Raw genomic sequence first — 21189 nt, 5'->3', positions numbered from 1 at the left:
TACAATGACAGAAACAACAACCAAAGGCAGTGCAGGCACAGATGGTCACCGTCAGTCTGGAGTCATATGGAACCTATAGACAACTGCCAGGGAGAACCCAGAACCTAATCGGGCTCACAGAACAGCAAAGATGACCCGAGTGGTACTGAAGGAAATCAAGTGAAATTGGGGGTGGGTCCAAAGAGAAAAATAGGCTTGGGTGCAAACCCAGCATTTAAGAATTTACCAAAGGTTTAATTATGAAAAGGGCTAGAAGTCACCATAATACGTGCTCAGAAGCCATGAAATCTGGGCTTCAGTAACACAAAGTTCCACCTGCATGTTAAGTGAGGGACATCTGTCCCCAGGTGAAGGGCATAAAGTGAGGACAGGATGGGTCGGGAGTGGCCAGCCTTGGACTTTCAAGAAGGAAATGTCTGGGGACAAGTCTGTCCCTGAGGGCCGACTCAGCTAAATAAACAAGGACTAGAGAACCTATCATGTTTACATGTGCCTGTGGGAGCAGCAGAGCCCAGTGCCTCCCCTACGGGTGTGGGGGAACACGGAGGGCACACTGGGGCCAGCCCCGCCATGAGCACACACACTGCCCCGTCCCCTGGTGCCAGGGAGGGCTCAGACTTACCATTGGCCTCAGGTGCTGTGGTTGGCTCATTCTGCAGGGCCAGGGGCACTGCTGCTCCTGATGGGCCTGGAGGGCCAGGGGGGCCCTTAGGGCCTGGCATGCCTGGCACCCCAGGCAAGCCCGGCAGTCCCCGCGGTCCAGGCACCCCGGGCTCCCCCACGGTGCCTTGCAGTCCCTGGAAGCCAGGAGGGCCCTGGGGGCCGGGGAGTCCGTCCTTGCCTGGTGGGCCTTGTGGGCCTGGGTCCCCATTGGGTCCTTGAGGGCCGGGCTTCCCTGGAGACCCACGGGAGCCTTTGGAGCCCTGAGAGCCTTTGGAGCCTTTGCTGCCTCGCTCTCCAGGAGGGCCGACCGGCCCAATTGGACCCCTCTCACCAGCAGGGCCGGGCGGACCAGGCTCCCCTTTCTCTCCCTTCTGTCCCTTGTTGCCAGTGGGACCAGGGGGGCCCTGCGCGCCCCTGTCACCTTTTGGACCCCTAGGACCAGGAGGACCTAAAACATAAAAATATAAATGATACAACATGAACTCCATTGTAAGTGATAGTGAAAATTTCACCCTTTTATAAAACTTCCAATTTAAAAAAAATCTAGACATACAAAATATATACATTAAGGATTGCTTACTGTTTTACCATACTATTGTTGACAGTATTTTTTTTCTTTTTAACAGAAATGTTTCTTTCTAAGCCCACCCCTCCCTCTCCAAGCATTTAGAGTAGCTCTTATTGGCACACAACTTTCTAGTACCCACTGATGTGGTAGGGGAAGGGACAACTTCATGCAGCAGCAGCAGCACAACTCCCACCATCGAACTGGGTTCTCCTAGTCCACTGGGACCATGTGTCACCAGCGAAAACTGGGCAGCTTGGGATCAAGATTCCCTCCCACTTATTTCCTCTTTTAGTCACTTACTGGACAAATAGTTATTAGGACCTGGAATGCTAGTATTGTTTTATTAGCATCTGGATGATCCCAGATGCACCACAGAAGGTACTGTAGGTACCTAAATAGTTGATTTAGAAAGAAAAATGCTATCAAGTGTTGAGAGGCACTGTCCTGGTAACCAGAGAGAGGCTCTTCCTCTGCTGCATCCCACCTGGCGTTCCTGTCCTCTTCACCGGTGCTGCAGCGACACTGCTGTCCTTAGGGTGAGCCTTGCTCATCATGGACCAGCTCAGAGAGACAGGAGGTCTTGGTGGGAAAGTGCTCTAGGGGCCAGGCCTAGGGAGGGCCAGTTTCACTTTTTCCGGATTGTTATTCTAATAATGCAAATAGGGAAAGTGGGCTAGAGGGGAAAAATAGGTGGACCACTGAATTGGCAGGGAAGAGAAGAAAAAAATACTTTTTTTCTACCAAAAAAAGGAAACAGCAATTCTCCCTGAAAAAGGCAGGGGGCAGGGTGGGGAGGAAAATACCTGCTCATCTCATAAAGCAGCGCACTTTACATAGGACTGTCTTAAGTTCTCAGGGTTGATAGGGAACTTCATTCAAATGCGCCAAGATTCTGTATAGTGAATGACAGTTTTCAAGGCACCTGCACATCCGTTATGCCACCTGACCTTTAGGACATATAATTCCCACAGCACATTTGAGGAAAACTCAGGGCCAGAGGCGCCAAGCTCTTTGTTCAAATCAAGGTTAGAATAAAAACCGATTTTTTCGTTTGAAGCACTATATCCATCACAAATAGGTTATCTAAGATAAGGTTTAATATTTATGGCTGTGGGTAAAATCCTAGCATGCACACCGTCACCAGTGCCTCCATCCACAGCTGCTCAGCCTTAGGAAACCCATCACAGAGCTACCGCAGGAAGCTGGGTCTGTCTTCAGAGGATGGGCTTTGAACATGTACTGCAGGTGTTCCATACATAAGGGGATTAGTCATTCATATACTTTGCTCATTAAGACAATATTTGTCTCATTAAAACTTAAAAGTTTGCTATTTCTTTTAAAGAAATGACTGAAAAAAGAGCCAAACCCATGTTAAAAGTCAGTGCTGGATCCCCGTTAAAAGATTATTAATGCCAGGGATATATCTTCCTCCAGGACCTGGGATGCTAGTATTGTTTTATTAGCATCTGGATGATCCCAGGTTTTTAGGTCTTACTTGAAACTTTTATTGGGTGGTGGTTGAAGTGAAAATAAAATGAAATAAAACCTAAGCTACCTTTAGTGCCTTAAAACCGAAAACACTGGGATAAATGATGTGGGAGTATTTATGAGCTTGTGCAGTAGTAACTTGAGTTCAGTCGAGAGAATGGTTGCGCTACATGGGGAGGCATGTGTGATGTCCCACACAGGAGCAAAGCTGAGATTTGCTTTCAAGGCCAAGTGGGTGGCTCCCTGGCTCAGGATCTGAAATGCCAGGATACCCATGTTGCTGGTAAAGCCATCACAAGCTCCCGAAATGGCTGAATATGAACCCTGAGCAGCCCATGTTTGCACTGCCAGCCAAACCTCCTCGTGTTCCCCAGACCCCAGCTGGGAGCCTGGAACACCCGAGTCCTGGAACCAAGCAGTTCAAAGAAGACAGACTTTAAATCACTGTGCTGTTTCTGCTTTGCAACCAAACTGCAGGCCTGTCCCTGAGATAACTTTCCAGTTGGTTTTCCAACATGACTGCTGGTGCTTAACGGAAGGCAGAGAAACCACTTTAGTTCTCAGTGCCAGCAAAAATCTTGGAGACTCAATTTTAGAACCATGAGTGGTAAGGTTGGAAGAACAGAGGAAAAGTAATATAATCTGACTTATCTTCTCACTTAAAAGTCTACTTTGACTGTAATTAAATTAATCAAACATGTATTAAACACCTACAACATGAAAAAGTCATTCTGCCTCACTGAGGTGAAATGGGATGCACAAATTAAAAGGAAATTTGCCCTAGCTGGTTTGGCTCAGTGGATAGAGCGTTGGCCTGTGGACTGAAGGGTCTGGGTTAGATGCTGGTCAAGGGCACATGCCCAGGTTGTGGGCTCAATCCCCAGTAGGGGGGCATGCAGGAGGCAGCCAATCAATGATTCTTTCTCGTCATTGATGTGTCTATTGCTCCCTCTCACTTTCTCTCTGAAATCAACAAAAATATATATTTAAAAAAAAATTTAATAGGTATCATTTGGCAATTATTCTGAAGAATAAATTGCTTCTCAACCTCATGTTTAAGACAGGCTTCTGGAGAGTCATGGGAGCTCCCTATCTATAGAGGAGGGACATTTAAACTACTGTTCCTCACCAATTGGCCAGTCTGCTTCTATGCCTTCAAAGCCTGTTCTCCAGGATCCCGGACAAGCAGTCTTCTGAGGAAGTGTATCAAGAAGTGGTGAGGTCGGCCAGGAGAGGAACTGAGGCCTCCTGCCTGGTCCACTTTGCTTTGTGCCCTGTCCTGCAGCCTTCCTGTGCGTCTTCCAAGGTTTAGCTCAAATGCCAATCCCTTACTGAAGCCTTAATCAATTGCTCTCCTGAAAATGAACTCTTGCATCTCAACCTCCCTGAATAGGTCATCTGTTCTGAGTCATTGCAGGGCAGTGGGTGTCACTGGAGGCAAGGGCCTGGAAGCTAGACAGACCTGAGTTTAGCACAGTCTGCCATTTACTAGCTCCTTGACCTTAGGTAAGTTACTCAGGCTCTCTGGGCCTCCGTTCCCTCCCCTGCAATGGGAGTGCTGATAATTCTTAGCTTAAAGAGATGTAACAAGGAAAGCAGACAATTGATCCAAGTGCTCAGCAGCGTGACTGGCATATCACAGACACTCAATAAACATGGATTTAAAAATGAGTGAAAGCTGGCTGTTGGTGACACCTGAGACTGATTCCAGGGCTGGGCACCAGAGAGCCAGCAGTAATTGGACCCAAATCAATGTTGACCCTGTCTGTACAATTTTATTCTTTGTGCACATAAAACTACTGTTTTCTACTGTGATATGTTGGCTGGTGCTACAGAAGGGGAATCTTGGATAGGAACTGAACTTGAATATGAATATTAGCTAGCCCCCTGTCAGTGCTTTATTGACATTATTGCATTAAGTCCTCATGAGTCTAAAAGGTAGACACAGGTGGGGAAATAGAGGCACAGAGAGGATGAGGAACTTGGTACTTGTACCCAGGTCTATCCGATTCCAGAGCTCCTGTTCTCACCCACTAACTCATGCCTCGCTCAGAAGAGCAGATGTACTAGGAGGATGCAACTTACACAGTTCCACAGCTTGCAGAGGAATAGCTTAGGATATGATGTGAACTTCCCCCCTGAGTGTGCATTGTGAGGGATGATTTGTATAAAGCACTCAGTACACTCATACTTAATATTAGCTGATAAAAATCAAAATAACAGAAACATTAGCTAATTTAAAGCTAGGGTCTGACTATTCAACTATGAGCTTTTCTATACCTCCTTAGCTAACAAGTCATGCTATTAAATATGCCAGAAGTTTCCTTGTAGAAGACAAGCTAACAGACTAATGGGATAATAAAACTATGAAATTTATAAGTAGAAAATAAATATCCAAATACCATGACAGAATTGTCTAAAGGTATTACAATTCCAAGAGCTATTTAGAAAACTCATATTTTATGAGGTTGCACATCTGCTGAGATGTGCCCTCATTCTGAATTTAGGTTGAGGAAGAATAGAAAAACAAATAGACCAAACACGGAAGAACTTTCCTATCATTTGAAAGCCCACCCCTTATTCATATGACTCCCACCTACAATATTCTTGACTTGCAATTGTCCAGCCCCTTTAGAGTTCAGGCACTCCTGTTGCTCAGAGAAACCATTACATTTTCAGGTATCATCAATTTTTATAAGGAACATCATATAAAACCAACATTTATCTTCCTTTAGTGAATACCCACTAGTTTTGGTTTCACCCTCTGGAGCTCCTTGGATGTCATTTAAAACCCCTTTCACATGCCCAGCCTGTGTTGCTCAGTGGTTGAGCATTGACCCATGCACCAGGAGGTCACCAGTTCGATTCCCAGTCAGGGCGCATGCCCAGGTTACAGGCTCCATCCCCAGTGGGGGCATGCAGAAGGCAGCCGATCTATGTTTTCTCTCTCCCTCTTCCTTCCTCTCGCAGAAATCAATAAAAACATATTTAAAAAAGAAAAGAAATCCCTTCCACATGCTAGCCTTTTAAATCATGCAGAGAGCTGCCTTGTTCCCCATTAAGCAGCCTCTCTTATAGACTAAAATCCCCAGGTCCCTCAATCCTTCCTTACAGCTCATGGTTCCTTTTCTAAGCATGCTGGTCTATGAATGTCCCCCTTAAAAGGGGCTCTACAAAGTATACCATATCCTCCAGGGGTGGTCTTGCTATACCGAATGGAGTTTCATCTCCCTCATTCTGGATATCACATTTATTTAATGTAGTCAGAGATCACATTAGCTTCCCTGGTAGACACATTTGTTGCTTACTGTCGATGAAAACCCCCTTGCTTTCCATGCAGACTTCCTCTAAGCCATGCTACCCGTTAACATTTGTGTTGGGTTCCATCTACAAGCAGAACTTTACACATGTTCCCCATTTCATTTTGCTGGCATTGTTTTACAGTTCCGTCCTTCCAGATCATTTTGAATTATGATTCTATCATCCATTAGTTAGTATATACAGTTTCATGTCAACAAGTATTGGATTACCAGGTCATCCGTATCCTCACACTAGTCACTGACAAAGCTGTTGAACAGGACCCTGCCATCCAGACCTGCCTCCAGGCGCACAGGGGCCCATTAACTATCACTCTTTATATTCATTCAACCAGTGTGGCAGACACACCCTGGGGTGACCCCCAGTGACTTGTGCCCTTATGTAATCCCTCCCCCTTGAATGTGGAACCTGTGACTTGAATTCTGCCAAGAACCTGAGGGAGTGTGGAAATGGATCTTTCCCCAAGTAAGCCTTGGATGAAACTGTAGCTCCTCCATGAGTCTGCAGCCTGGTCAGACCCTAAGCAAAGGATCCACCTAACCAGATACCGAACCCACGGACACCGAGATAAGAAATGGGCGTTATAAACTTCTGAGTTTGTAGTAATTTGCTATGTAGCACAGAAAATACAACTAATAAATCCATCTAACGGTGCTATAATCCAGCACCTATTTCTCCATCTTGTTACTTGTTTTTGTAAGAGGTAGGAGTGAGCAGTAGAAGAAATGGGCTCAGGAAACAAGTTACAGAGGCAACAGAAGAGCCCTTGGAGCTTAGAAGAGAGAGAGGCAAGGAAAATGCGCCTGAAGGAAGGGTATGGGGAAAGGCGCTGGGTGCTCCATAGAGAGGACAGAGCCTCTATCTTGTTCTTGGTGAAATACAGGCATGCGCTTTTTCATTGCACTATAATCAAGCTAATAAGCCTATTAATGTGAAGAAATGTTAGGTTCACCTGCCTTCTTAGTGACTGCATTCTAATGATTGCTGCATCCCTGAAAGCTCACAAATTATTCTCTTAATAATCTCTTCTCAAATCTTTGCTGGGATGGCCATCCATGCATGTTTCTGTCACTGGAAATAGGAATCTCTTAATGATAACTGTGTGACCTAAAAGAATTAATCTTGCTTCCAAAGAAATCCAGTTTATAATATCATTGAAATAGCTAGGCACTAATAAAATCCAAATTAACCAATCTTCTACTCAAGAAATATTTGATGGAGCACCTTTGAGCATTGTCCACAAGTTCTTAGTTACACCTCTTCTCAAGACATGGAATTTAATTTGCCACCCCACCCCTCGAGTGAAGGTTGGGCTGAGTCACTCATTCCTAAAGAACAGAATATGGGAGAAGTGATGGTCAGTGACTTCTGAGGCTAGATCATAAAAAGCATTGTGGCTTTTTTCTTTCTCTGTCTCTTGGATCACTTGCTCTGGAGGCAACCAGCTACCATGTGGGGACACTCAAGCATTTTCCATAGTGAGGAACTAAGGCCTCCTAGAAAGTGTCATGTGAGCCATCTTGGAAGCAGGTTCTCCAGGCCCAGTTATGGCTTCAGACAACTGAAGCCTTGGCCAATACCTTGACTACAACCTCATGACAGATACCGACCCAGAACCACTTGGTCAAGCTGCTCTTGAATTCCTGATCCTCAGAAACTATGAGAAAATAAATGTTCCTTGTTTTAAATTGCCAAGTTTTCAAGTAAACAGCAATGGACAACTGGTACAAAAATAAATTCACAATTTTCACTCACCTTGTAGTATTGTAAAATTCTTGATGAGCTGACCGTGTTTGGAGTCCACGAGCTTCATTTCTTCCATAATCACTGATAAGTTCGCTACTTCAGTGTCTAATCTCGATCTCATCATATCTTGTTGCATCCTGAGAGAAACAGAATCCAAACGGATATTGGCCAGTGTGTTATTCAAGGAGGTCAGGTCATCCGTGTGTTTGGTCAGGGTATCTGTGCAAGTGGTCCTGACTTCATTCAGATTGCTGGTCAGCGTCCGCAGGTGGTGGGCTGTGTAACTGATGTTGCTAATGATGTTTACAATATCTGTTTCAAAGAGCTGGAAGCGTTCCTCCAGCTGGCTGAACTTGATGGCTGTTCTGTTCTCCGCGTCCTTGTGTATGTCCTGCAGGTCTTTCAGGTTCTGCTCGTTGGCTTGTGAGGCCGTGGTGATGTTGTCCATCTGCCCTGTGAATGAGCTGAGCTGGCTGTTCATATCCTCCAGGGTGTCATTGTTGGCTTTGGCCAAGGCAGAGTTATTGGCAGCCAGCATCTGCAAGCTCTGGACTTTCTCCTTCAACCAATCGGTGTCCTTCTTGGCTTGAAGAAAAACCTGCTGCAGATTTTGGAAGTCGTTTTTGATTCGTTGGATAGCCTGGCTCGTGTCATCCACAGACTGCTGCAGGTTAGTGATGAGGCTCCTCTGCTGCACTTGAGTCAAGTTTAGGTTGTTGAGGTTCATAATGACCACATTATGAGAATACATTTGACTCTGCAGATTGCCCTGCAGCACGCTGGTATCTTGTTGCAGATTTGTAACATAGCCATTATACGCCTGCAGGGTTTTGTTTACAGTGGTGATGAAGAAAGAGTTATTTTCCAAAGTTTCTTTCAGTTGACTCTGCCTGTCCACCAGTGCATCCCCACTTGCCTGTAACTTCTCCAGCCTATCTTTGTTCTTGCTGGTCTTTTCTGTAATGTCACGAAGCTGTTGTTGAAGATCCAGAATGTCTGATCTGAAGGTGGAGAGTTCTGAATTGGTGCTTATAGCTTTCTTCCCAGTTTGGTCCCCTGGGAATAAGATATGTTTGTTACTTAGATTGGTGATACGGAGAAGTGTTCAGGTGAGATCAGAGATTCTAAAGAGACCTAACTAGTATGCCTTGTGGTTTAGATATGAAATCTGTGGTATACGCAGACTGCTCTGCATTAGTAAAATCCACATATCTATTTTTAAAATTAAACATATTGGGGTGACATTGGTAAATAAAATTATACGGGTCTCAAGTGTAACCACAAATATATTAAAATTGGGTCCTGGGGAACTGGAAAGGGTGCTGAGACCAAGACTAACTTCTTTTTTCAAAAAGGGAATGAGTATTTACCTGACACTAGACCAGTAGTTCTCAACCTTCCTAATGCCGCAACCCTTTAATACAGTTCCTCATGTTGTGGTGACCCCCAATTTCATTGTTACAAATTGAACATAATTAAAGCATAGTGATTAATCACAAAAACAATATGTAATTTTATATGTGCTTTCCGATGGTCTTAGGCAACCCCTGTGAAAGGGTCGTTCGATCCCCAAAAGGGGTCGTGACTCACAGGTTGAGAACCACTGCTCTAGACCATCAGGCAGGGTGTCAGAAGGGAATAACCTAATGTTTGTTAAAGTCACCAAAATCTCTTTTTAAAAAATGAAAACAAAAATCAAAGGATACAATAGGTTAGAATCATTTATTTTTAAAATTAATCCCTGTAATTCTTCAATGCAGAGATTTTTCTATGATTCAAATAGGAATTTACTGAGCATTTTATAAATGAGCTTTGTATTTGTGGTTCTTTCTGATCAGGATTGGCCTTCAGATATTTTGGGCACATAATAGTGTTCTTTGGGGGATTCAACTCCAAAATTGGTCCTTATTTTTAAAATTAAAAGTCTGAATTAAATCATGAGGAAAGATTCAACACACAACACAAAAATTTCATGTCCTTTCGGGTGAATGTGAGTTTATAGTAGCATCCTTCTAAAAAGCTGTAGTCATTTATACAAATAGAGTCAGGGGATTTGACTTTGTGGTTCACTCTCAAACAGATTACCTAATTTTTTCAGGTCGCTTTCCACTGCTGTGAGCTTGTCATCATAGGTTTGGCGAGATGTCTCCATGCCCCCTGTAACATTGTCCATTTTCTCTACAACTAAGATTTGGAAATCAATTCATTAGTACACATACCTGCTTACATTTTATTTTTCAGTTTCAACAAGAGCATTTCATTACAGAATAAAGAAAACAGACTGAAACAAAGAGTATAAATGAAATCAAATACTGTATGTGGAAAAAGCCATTCTTTCAGAAAAATAAGTGAGTTACTTATCTTAAAACCCAGTGGCAATTTACTGGTATGCCTGGGAATTGTATGATTTTAATTCTTCTCGTGCTTCGGTATTGCTGTAGTAGTTTTAGAAGTTGTTTGAAACTGATTTGTAAATTTTTATGTATTATACAAGTCTTCTACCTGGATTGTTTCCTATATAGATAGTCTCTGACTCTATGAAGGTGCAAAAGTGATATGCACTCAGTAGAAACTGTACTTAGAATTTTGCTCTTTCCTGAGCCAGCAATATGTGATAAGACATCTCATGATGCTGCTATAGCTCCCAGCCAGCCATGAAATCTCCAGGGTAAACAACCAATACTGCACAGTGTATTCATTGTGCTAGAGGATTCTGCCCAAGTGTAAGCTGATGCAAATGGTCTGAGCAGGTGTAAAGTAGGTAAGGCGTATTAGATGCATTTCCAACTTTTGATGGGCTTGTCCGGATGTAACTTGATCTTCATACGAGGAGCACCTTCAATTTCTATAACACTGGGATCATTACTCATCATACTCCCAACCACCTCTGGCAGGTAGGACTCAAGTAGTAGGAGATTTCATGGCAAAGAACACCTAGCTCATTTATATACAAAGTCTTTATAGACAAGATGCAAAATCCAGAGTTTTTGCCACTTTCTGTCTTGAGTTCCACCACTGAGACCTAAAAATCTGCTTCCCTTTAGTGACGAGAGAACCTGTACTTTATCAATTCCCATTTAGATGCCCAAGTTTACAAAGAAGACCTTTTCAAAGCATTCTCTTCATGACACATGATAGGGAGTTAGTGATGCAGTGTTAAATAAAAGCTCCTGTTATTATTCTTTCTCAGGAGGCAGTAACTCTCTATGGTTATGAATACAAGTTTATCTTTCTGTAACGTCTAATAAGAAAGGATTTCTCTGTAAGGGACACTTGTGAGATCCAACGTCTAGCAAGTTAAGATGAAGTCCATCCTTCTTGCCCTCAATAGCTTTTTAAAATAACAACTTTAGCCCTAGCCGGTTTGCTCAGTGGATAGAGTGTCGGTCTGCGGACTGAAGGGTCCCAGGTTCGATTCCAGCCAAGGGCACATGCCTGGGTTGCGGGCTCGATTCCCAGTAGGGGGTATGCAGGAGGCAGCCGATCAATGATTCTCATCATTGATCTATCTTTCTATCCCTCTCCCTTCCTCTCTAAAAATCAATAAAAATGTATTTTTTTTAAAAAAAAAAACTATTTTTTAAGCATGATTATCCTTTGTATATTAATTGTGAGCCAATGGGTCTAGTTCATTTTATTCATCAAGTGTTCCACCCACACATTATTGTGTGAGAGGATTCTCCTGGTGTCTATCAGGAAGTAGAAGTACATTCCCATGTGTCTGAGTAACCTAACGTGAAGCGGCTCCCTGGCTCCTGGCACCTTCCCTGGAGAAGCCTGTTGAGCTGTCCTTTAAGCTTCTGCAGTCTGGCCATAATGACATGTGCACACTGCACCAAAATGCTCTTTCTCACCCTAGCCTTTCCACGTGTCCTTCTTTCCACCTAGAATGTTCTTCCCTGGCCTCTTCACCAAGCTAAGACCTACTTGCTCTTTAAGACTCAGCTCACTGCCTGTGGGAGAGCTTTGCTGAATTTTCTTGGCCAGCAGTCCCTTGTTTATTACAGAACTTACTTGACTGTGTTGTCCTGGCTTGTTTACTGCAAGATCCTTTAAGGCAGGAACATTTGTATTCAGTTTTATCTCCAGCTCTTAGCTCAATGTGCGGTACTTATAGGTGTTCAACTCATATTTATGTATGCCATTTATTTAAATGAATGAGTTTCTGCCTGCTGACTGCGGAGGCCTGTGAAAAACCCGCTGAGCCGGAGGTCATGCAAACAAATGTACAAACCACCCAAACCGGAAAGCCTCAGCACTGGCAATGAGTATGACATCTAGCTGAATAATTGTTGTTTTTTTAAGTGACTATATGGACAGAGAGGTATAGTTACGATAATCTGCACCTTAGGGTTGCCTGATGGGCATCCATACTCCTAATCCCTGGAAACTCTGAACAACAAAATGTTTCCTCTGCATTTTAGCAAAGCTAAACTGTTAAAAAATAAAATAGGGAATGTTTATAAGTTTAGGTTCAGTTTTGATCCTCAAATCAAAACATATGCCTCCGTCTGTCCTCAAACCACACACAGGATCTTAAGTCCTGCCCTTTTTTCCTGGAAGCCAAAGAAACCTCTAAATATGCTGACAGGCAGTCATTTTCTAGCCTCTCCAATTTTACTTCCATTTTAGTTTTAAGAAACACAGAACTGTCACAGACAGATAATGCAGATTTCCGTAGCATAAAAATATATATTCATTAAAAACAAAACCTGTTAATTTTCTCTTCGGTGCAGCAAGGAAGTGACTTGCCCTGCGCACAAGTGCTAATGAACTGGTTCCATGCACTGGGGCATGTGCCTATGTTTAAAAACAGGATCTGGGTATAAAGCTCCTACAAACTCTGGGGTTGCAAAGCTGGCAGCTTGCTTCTGCATAAAAATACTATGCTGATGGAGATCCAGAACCAACACTTGCTGTAACAGCACACAGCATTTTCGTTGGTTTTCACTCCCAACTTAGTAGTACAAAGTCTAAGAATGGCAGAGCCATCATTTCTCACCCTAGAAACTCCGAGTCTAGGGCTGTAGACCTCAGCTTGTAGACTGTTCTCATAGGAGGAAAGCAAACATGAAGCATAGAAGGGTTACTAGCAGTCTGATTTTGCATGGGCTCCCCTTGATGGGAGATTGTTTCTTGATAGAGAATTTTTCTTCAAATCAGCAGGCCTTTAGTGTTATAGCTGGAGAGTTGTCCTTCTTCAAGTACCCAAAGCCTAATTCTCTAGGATAATCTGACAATAATACCTTTTCTACAAAAGGATTATAGTATCATCCTTTGGCCACTAATTTCCTTTTCCCTTGTCTTGATTTCATCCATCTTTTAAGGTCCACTCCAGATCTTGTCACCCCATTGTGCTAAGCCATCCCTGGTTATTTCATTCCATACCATATCAACTGATTTTTTTAATCTGAATGGCAATAATAACAGCCTCCATTTACTGAGTGCCTATCCCTTTGCAAGATGCACTGCACCATCTCTGCAGTTAATCCACAACTTCTATTTTACAGATGAAGAAATTGAGGCTCAGATATATTCAGTGACTTGCCCAGCGTCACACAGCGAGTAAGTGACTAAGTGGCTAGGAGATCTAACTCCACAATCCCTGCTTTCTCTGTAAGTCCACATTGCCTCTGATTTAGTATTTCTTTTCCCTAAATATGGTTTTCTCCAAGAAAAATCCCTGGAAGGGAAAGATTATGTCTTGTTTGTCTTCTCCTTATAGTCATCATCCTCAGATGTTTACTAAGCATCGCTATGTATGTGACATAGTGTAGACAGTGAGAATACAAGCTCATGGCCCAGTCTGAGGACAGGGAACAAGAGCAGGGCACAGCTCCTGCCTGGTGCTCATGAGAGTCTACACCAAACTGACTGTGGTACTGAGGGGAAACCCCCTCCCACCCCACACATTGGTACCTGTGACTTCCCAGTAATACCAACTACACTTCCTGGAATGCAACTAAGACATTTCTATTTTGAACACTATTTCAGTTTCATTACAAAAATAAAGAAAATCTGGTTGTAGGGTATTATCCTAGACTCTAACAACAGCTACAGTGTGCACATTTGATGCACATTTTGAAAGTCTACTTTGTCACCGCTACTTGGGCAGCGCTTAGCAAGGTAGGCATTCTACAATAGGAATGTGGAATTAAAGGAGAGCCTTACTGAGAGAGACTCAGATTTCTGTCTTCTTTCTTTATCTCTTTGTTACCTTCAGATGGATGCCTTCTGGGCAGGACAAATGAATAGGATTCAGGGAATGTTCTGGAAGAAACATGACCTATGAACTTAAGAGCTGGCTTCTGCCACAGAAGCTCCATTGATGGGTGATAGAAAGCCCAGGGCAGAGGACCATGCTGTAACCGTCCAAGAACTTGCTTTCTGGAAAGCAGCTGACAAGCCTCGTGGTCACAGTCACTGTACAGACCTGTCTGGGTGACTCAGCAGTCCTCTGACTGGCTCAGCAGATTCTCTAGAAGGAACTTAAGTGACATCCTAACTGGCAGCTGTGTAAGTGACATACAGAAGAAGTAAAGAACATTTTGAGGAAACCATGAAGTTGCCTTTGCTAACTCTGACAAATAAGGAGTTTCTATTTTCTTTCTTTTCAAATCCTCCTTCAGAGAAATATATTCTTTCACTGAATATTTTATCTTTCTTTCTTTAAAAAAAAATGAGTTTCTCTAGACTTCAAAGGGAGATCTGTGAAAGGAAAACCGAGTCTTATCTTTCTGCCTTTTACAGTGTGGAGTCACCAGCATCTTATCAGCAAGAAAGAGGATTCACTGTACAAGAGAAAACACATCTGGAAAATATCAACATTTTAGTTCATCAAGGCTGTGCTTGGAAACCAGAATCGCATGTTGTTTTATCTTATTTTTGTCAGTAGAGGCCTGAGGGATAAGGGCCTTGAAGGAGGTAAAAGACCTGCCAGACGATGGTCACTTTGCCTCCACTTCTCTCGCTCCCTCAGGCTCTTCCCCCTTCATTCTGGTCAGACCACAGCCTCCAGAGCAGGCCAAGCCAATCTCCAGGGTTTCAGGTTTCTAGGTAGGGCTTCAAATTGCTGCAATTCCTAAGAGCAGAATGGCTTAGAGGTCCTTGGGCATTGACTGATTGCCTTAACAGAAGTCAGCTCTACTCCACAATTCATTCACCATCCATCCTCTCATTAATTCATTCAGTAAACTTTATCAGGTTCCTATGAAGTACCATGAGGCTAGGTGCTGGTGGGAGATATAGCAAATAAAAGATAGTCTCTTTTCTTCATGGAACTTACAGTTTGGGTGGCAAGACAGACAAGCCCACCGGCCATAATGATACAGTGTGGCAGGGGCTAAAGTAAATAAAAGATGCTATAGGAACAAACAGGAGGGCACCTAACTCAGCCCTCAGGGGCTTCTCGCAGGATGTGTGAGCCATGAAGGGGAGGAAGGAGCCATTTAGGGGGAGAGCAGAGAAAAGGTTTTCCAGGCAAATGGACCAACACACAAAGCAAACCAGAGCTGACAAGGGCTTTCCAATGTCATAATGCAGAAAATACGTGTGCTTTAAACAGAAAAGAGAAAAAGAAGAAGAAAGCCTCTCCTTTGGATCTTCCTATGTAATTCTGAAGGCATAAAGACCCTAGACCGGGGTGGGCAAACTTTTTGACTCGAGGGCCACAATGGGTTCTTAAACTGGACCGGAGGGCCGGAACAAAAGCATGGATGGAGTGTTTGTGTGAACTAATATAAATTCAAAGTAAACATCATTACATAAAAGGGTACGGTCTTTTTTTTTTTTTAGTTTTTTCATTTTCAAACGGGCCGGATCTGGCCCACGGGCCGTAGTTTGCCCACGGCTGCCCTAGACCGTATTTCCTTGCAGAAGTAAAAATTACAAAACATCATATGGTGACAAGCTCTTCAAACCTTTCTCATCTCCCTTTCAAGCAGAAAATGTTTACTTTCATATCACACAGTACTGAGCCCTAAAGATATTCATTAAATGGCTGTTGGATTCCAAATTCCTCCTTTATCTGGGTTTGCTGGCAAAAGTCATGGAGAAGTGAGGAATAAATAACCTAGTAAGGAGGACAGTCTGAATTACTTAGGACATAAAAACCCTCCTGTCCCCCCTCTTGGTCCCCTCCTTCACCTCATCCAGCCCTTGCACTTAATCACTTGGTTAATCCTAGGGTAGAGTAACTCATCACAAATGGATACAATGACCTGGTGATTTTCCAAATTGCCATTGCTCAAATTCATCAGTCAACATACTACAGGAAGCACCCAACTTTTCCATGAATATGTCCCTAGAGGTGGGGACTTCTGACTACACTAAGTATTTTTAACATATTGTACCATATTAATGGCTACAGCTGTATACATGCAGTCATAAAGAAAGAAGGAACAGAGAAATACAGCCACTGATCTATGGGGACTGACTATAGGACAGGTGGTTTAATTACATCACCTTTGCTCATCTCAATCACCTTAAAAGGTTCCATTATAATTGCCAGTTTACATATAAGAAATTGGAAACTCTAAGAGGTTACGATTCATACCCAGGTTACACAGCTATGCAGAGGACTTAGCATTATGATTGGCACGACAGCCAGCAATCATAAACACTCATAATTGTATCACAAATGGCAAAGTCAATAATTGATCTAGGACCAAAACCCATTCTCCTTCCAATACACTGTTTCCTCAGGAAACCACTAAACACTGGGAGAGAGGTGGGAGTACAAATTGGAGAGAGTTTACATCGAATCTTTCTCTTCCTAGGCCACGTCTACAGGCCAAGGAAATGAGAGGGAATGTGCGGGATTCTCCACTGCTAACCTGTCACTCCTGAGGAAAGGCTGAGATGGTAGAGGAGTGAAGGTTTTGCAGACCAGCAGACCCCATATCTGTCTCGCGTGTCTTTGACGGGAAGGCTTCCATGGCTGTTTTCTATCAAAGCGTTTACGTACTTGGTGGTTCTGTGTCATGACACCTTCTACCTGTGGTGTCTAGACTGGGTATGGGGTTTGGGAAGGGGAAACCCACTTCGTCTGCAGGTCTGGAAGATTCAGGCAAAAAGCTTCCAGTGACCTTAAGTCAGGCACATTGAAAGACTGCCTAACGTCCCATAACGTATAATTGAGGGGTGGTGCTGTCTCGGGGTTTAATTTCTACAGGGCAATATTTTTATGGCGCGATATAAACAACAGGGGCCACAGTAACTCTGCTGAGGAGAGAAAAGGGGAATTAGTTGGCCAGTCCCTGGGTGAAATAAGTCATATCTCTGGAGATCTTGTGTTTGGCTTCTCCTCTTCAACATCGTTTTCCTGTGTGCTGACTCCAGAGTCCCCACAGGATTCAGAGATAAGATGCTACTGATAGAGTAGCTGGAAATAGGTAGGAAAAAACAACAAAGAGAAAAAATCTTTATAATTCAGGGAGGGACATATTGTTATTGCTAAAATGAGTCAAAAGGAATTACTACTCTCTCCTTCCAGATCCCACAGCTACAAGAAGCTGAAGACACACAGGAGGAACTTAGGATGTTGCTTAGTTTTGCATCTGAGTTGTACTCATGAAATACTTCATACTGGTAAACATGGGTTTTTATCATGTTAATGAAGGAAAACTTACTATTTGGAAGAAAAAGGAAAGAATACTTACCTTTGTATCCCAGAATGGCCACTGTGATTGTTAGCAAGGCACACAAAATGTATAATAATATGATAGAAAACTTCAGTGCCCAGTTGTTTTTACATTTGGTACATTGTGTTCCTTCCTGAATACCTGTTAAGAGATGTCAAATTTTAATAATAATGACCAAAAACATCATTTAGAAAAGTATCTTTGTACATTCTGGTTTAAATATTATGATTAAAAATAATTTTTTACATATGCCTTACTACAGGATGAGTGGTATTTTAAAGATGTTTGTTTCAGTGGTACGCTAGAACTAGTTGCTACTGGTTTGCTCTTGCTAAATTTTTAGGAATTTGAGGAGCTGATTGTTAAACTCTTGGTAGCTTGAAATCAGTCTTGGAGGGAGCATTTACACCATGGAAATTGGCAAGCACTGCAAATTATGATCCCACCCCTGCCCTTGAACTGGTGTACTATCATGCCACTAGCTCTAAAGGTACTATAACCTATAACAGAAAAATAGGTAATTTTAAGATTAAAGTGCTCAATAATAACCATTTATATATATTACACATATACAGTAAACAGACACAGACCCTTATGTAAGTTATCACAGTTATTTAAATATGAATTATGAAATTACTAGAAAAAGTTCTTTTTGATGAGAAGAGGTAAATTTTGACTGCTCACAGTTCAACTTTTTGAAAAATATTCTAATCTAAATGAGAAACCATCATCACTTCTGCAAGTGACTCCAGAAACCCATAACAGGGAACTTTCCATCGGATTGATTAGAAACACAGAAGACAAAGACTGTGGACATTTTAATGTGAAAATCACATTGTAAGGAGCACCAGCAGATTCCTTCTTTCCCCGACCTGTTTTCCTATGTGTCTACTAACAGCGTCCCCCAGGAGCAACCGCACATAAAGGGCTCGTCTTCCATAACTGTGCTCAATAACTTTTGATAGATAGGTCGTGAGGATTAAGCCACAACCGAAGTTTCTCTCCTTGGGTTTGTAATTTTACCCACAGTGCCCTGCTTCAGTGAAAAGAGTTCTTAAGCTGTGCTTAATGCAAAATGATGAAAGAAACAGCATAGAACAATGATTCAAATGTAACTTTCAGGGTTTAACCAATCCCACCGTTGTTCTGGGCCAGAGACCCAACAGGAGGGGGCTCAATCCGTCCCAGGACTCAGAGCAGTGACTCTCAAACTCGGGTGCATCAGACTCACGTGAGCAGTTCGTTAAAACACAGCATTTCTAATGCAGGCGTCTGAGAAGGCACCTGAGAATCTGGACTTCTAACACGTTCCCAGGGGATGCTGATACTGCTGGCCTGAGGACCGTACTGTAGGACAGTGCTTCTCAATCAAACCGTAAGATGCTTATGAATCCCGCTGTTCCAATGCAGGCCTGATTCAGCAGGTCTGAGGTAGGAGGTAAGATTCTACATAAGATCAGGTGATGCCTGGTTAGAGAAACACACTTCGAAGAGCAAAGGTCTAGTTTAGAAGATGACCATGCTTGGATCAACCTTTGGTTAACCAATTCCTTGAAGGTGAAGCTGTAAAATCAGATTCATTGTTCAAACAGATCTAGAGTAAATCAGCTTCTTTGCATCACAGTTTCCCCATTTCTTTTACATATTTTCCTTTCCATCCTCTTTTAATTGCCACCTGGAGGTCTCGGCACCACCTCTCATGTCCAAAACCAGCCTTGGTACTCGTCCTGCAAAACCATATCTCAAACTTTCACCTAACTTTCTTATTTCCATCCATTCTAAAAACTACTAATCTCTTATCCCTCCAGGTGCTAAAACTCAAAGATACCCTGAAGTCTTCTCTTTTACTTAATCTCTAATTCAATCAGTCACTGGGCCCTGCTAATCTTTCTGTGGGATATTTTTATCATGATCATCTCATCTACAGCTAACTGATGTTCACTCACTGCTTACATTGTATCAGGTACTTGACACAGTGTCTTTAATCCATATAATAACCCTTCAAGGAGGAATGGTAGTGAGGGCCGAAATAACATTCCCTAGACATTACAGCCAGGATTCAAACCTGGGTCTGACTCCAAAAGCCATGACCTCTCCACTACACTATGGTGCCTCTCTCTGGTCAGTCTTTCCTCTTCATTTCCACTGCCACCATCCTAGGGTGAGATTCTTCCATCTCAGCAGAAACTTCCCCTTTCACTCCCACTGGAATCAGCCTCACCTGTACTGAAATACCGCTATCCCCATGACAATGCTGAAAAGAAAACAACAACAAAAACTTTCAACAGCTTCTCCTGCACTAAAGGATGAATACACACACACCCATCAGCTCTTAGGCTCTTCATAGCCTGGCAGTTTAAAATGAAACCGACTCCTCACATCTAGTTGGAGTGAATAAATTTTTGGAATTGGAAGAGGGAGAAGTACAGGTAGACCCATGAACATACCACATTTCATGTTCAGAAACAATAAACTTGCTTCGGTAGCAACTATAAAACCCAGAAGGATATCAGACATAGGGATGCCACGGGAGTGTGGAAAGGCTGGGAGGTAATTTTATGGTTGACGGGGGTGTTTCATTCCATTTGGATTTTAGGACCATGGTGGGTTCTTTACACCTCTCCAGGGCTATTTCTTATGTTCTATCAGAAGAACCTCAGGAGATTTAATCAGAGCAGAGATTATGGTAGAGAATAAGGTCTGGGACTAGAAGGTTGCTTCGAGGGCATCTGGTTAAGCGACATTGTGTTACTGATGGGGAAAGTGAGGCCGGTGAGGTACAGCAGAATCAGAAGCTACTCCCAATGCAGGGGCGTCCTCCTCTCTCCTGGCCGTGCTCGCTCACTCTGTGTTTCCACCGGACATCTTGTGCACGCGGCATGTGTGCACATCCACTCCCGGACAGTTGTCACTGCTTCACATTCTGAAGAACAGTCACTTCCTCACAACGTGCACTTCTCATTGCTGACTGTATCAGCATTTAATCAATATCAGATGGCACCATCTGACCTCCCTTTCCACTTGACACACTTTTTCCGACTTGTTTTTTCTCCCCCCTCCCAGACTTATTTTTAATAAGAATTCTGTTTTATCTTTCCCTCTCTGCCCTCCGCTGGGACGATGTAGGAATGCCTACTACAAAGAGACCCTGCTGGCTCACGTAGCTGGGGGACTCCTCCTCCTTGAACCTAGATGGTCACAAAAAAACATTCGAGAGATATCCCCCTGTTAGCAGCCTTTGTAGTGTTTGTTTTCTTAGCATTACTTTCCAGAGACTGGGGACTCTGTTGCCGTTGGAGGGGGTGGGGTAGGAAGGGCAAGGGAAAGGATCTGAGAGTGCTGTGGGTAAGACTCTAGTGCAGGAAGTGAAGCAGTTTTGCCCCTTACCACCAAGAGATCTAGGTTATAAAAAAAAACCTGGCCCAAACAGCACATTTGTAATTCAGCAGGCCACAGGCAGAATGTGCCTGAAGGTTCCATGCCTTTCCACTGGTTATCCCTCTTGAACTACCTCCCATTGAACTTAATTCTTGGCTCACATTCTGAATGTATTTTCCCGTGTCCAAGTCTTTATTATACAAAAAAAGTTCGGGGTGAAGGGAAGCCAAAATCACTATGGTTAACTCCTTGCGTGTTCTACGGAAGTCCAGAATAGCTGACAATACGGTCCCCAGTGCCCAAACTCAAAGTCTCCTGTGTGGCCCTGTTTCCAGCCCAGGTTTAGAGTAAGAAGACTGGTGGTGGTAGCGTGTGCGTGTGTGTGTG

The 21189-nt window shown here is 43.2% G+C and overlaps 1 protein-coding gene across 1 annotated transcript in view; it reads right to left on the bottom strand.

Moving 5' to 3' along the window:
* Positions 1-21189, bottom strand: part of COLEC12 (collectin subfamily member 12) — a 156514-nt gene that overhangs the window by 17950 nt on the left and 117375 nt on the right. The window contains exons 2-5 of the mRNA XM_006761878.2: positions 17443-17565; positions 9869-9967; positions 7793-8839; positions 623-1111 (exon numbers count right to left, since the gene is read on the bottom strand). Of these exons, the coding sequence (XP_006761941.1) occupies positions 623-1111; positions 7793-8839; positions 9869-9967; positions 17443-17565 (1758 nt within the window). The remainder of the gene's footprint in view (positions 1-622; positions 1112-7792; positions 8840-9868; positions 9968-17442; positions 17566-21189) is intronic.

This window comes from Myotis davidii, unplaced genomic scaffold (genome assembly GCF_000327345.1).
Source record: "Myotis davidii unplaced genomic scaffold, ASM32734v1 scaffold96, whole genome shotgun sequence".
NCBI lineage: Eukaryota > Metazoa > Chordata > Mammalia > Chiroptera > Vespertilionidae > Myotis > Myotis davidii.
Note: the sequence above shows the minus strand (reverse complement) of the source record. Positions and strands in the feature narration are given on the sequence as shown.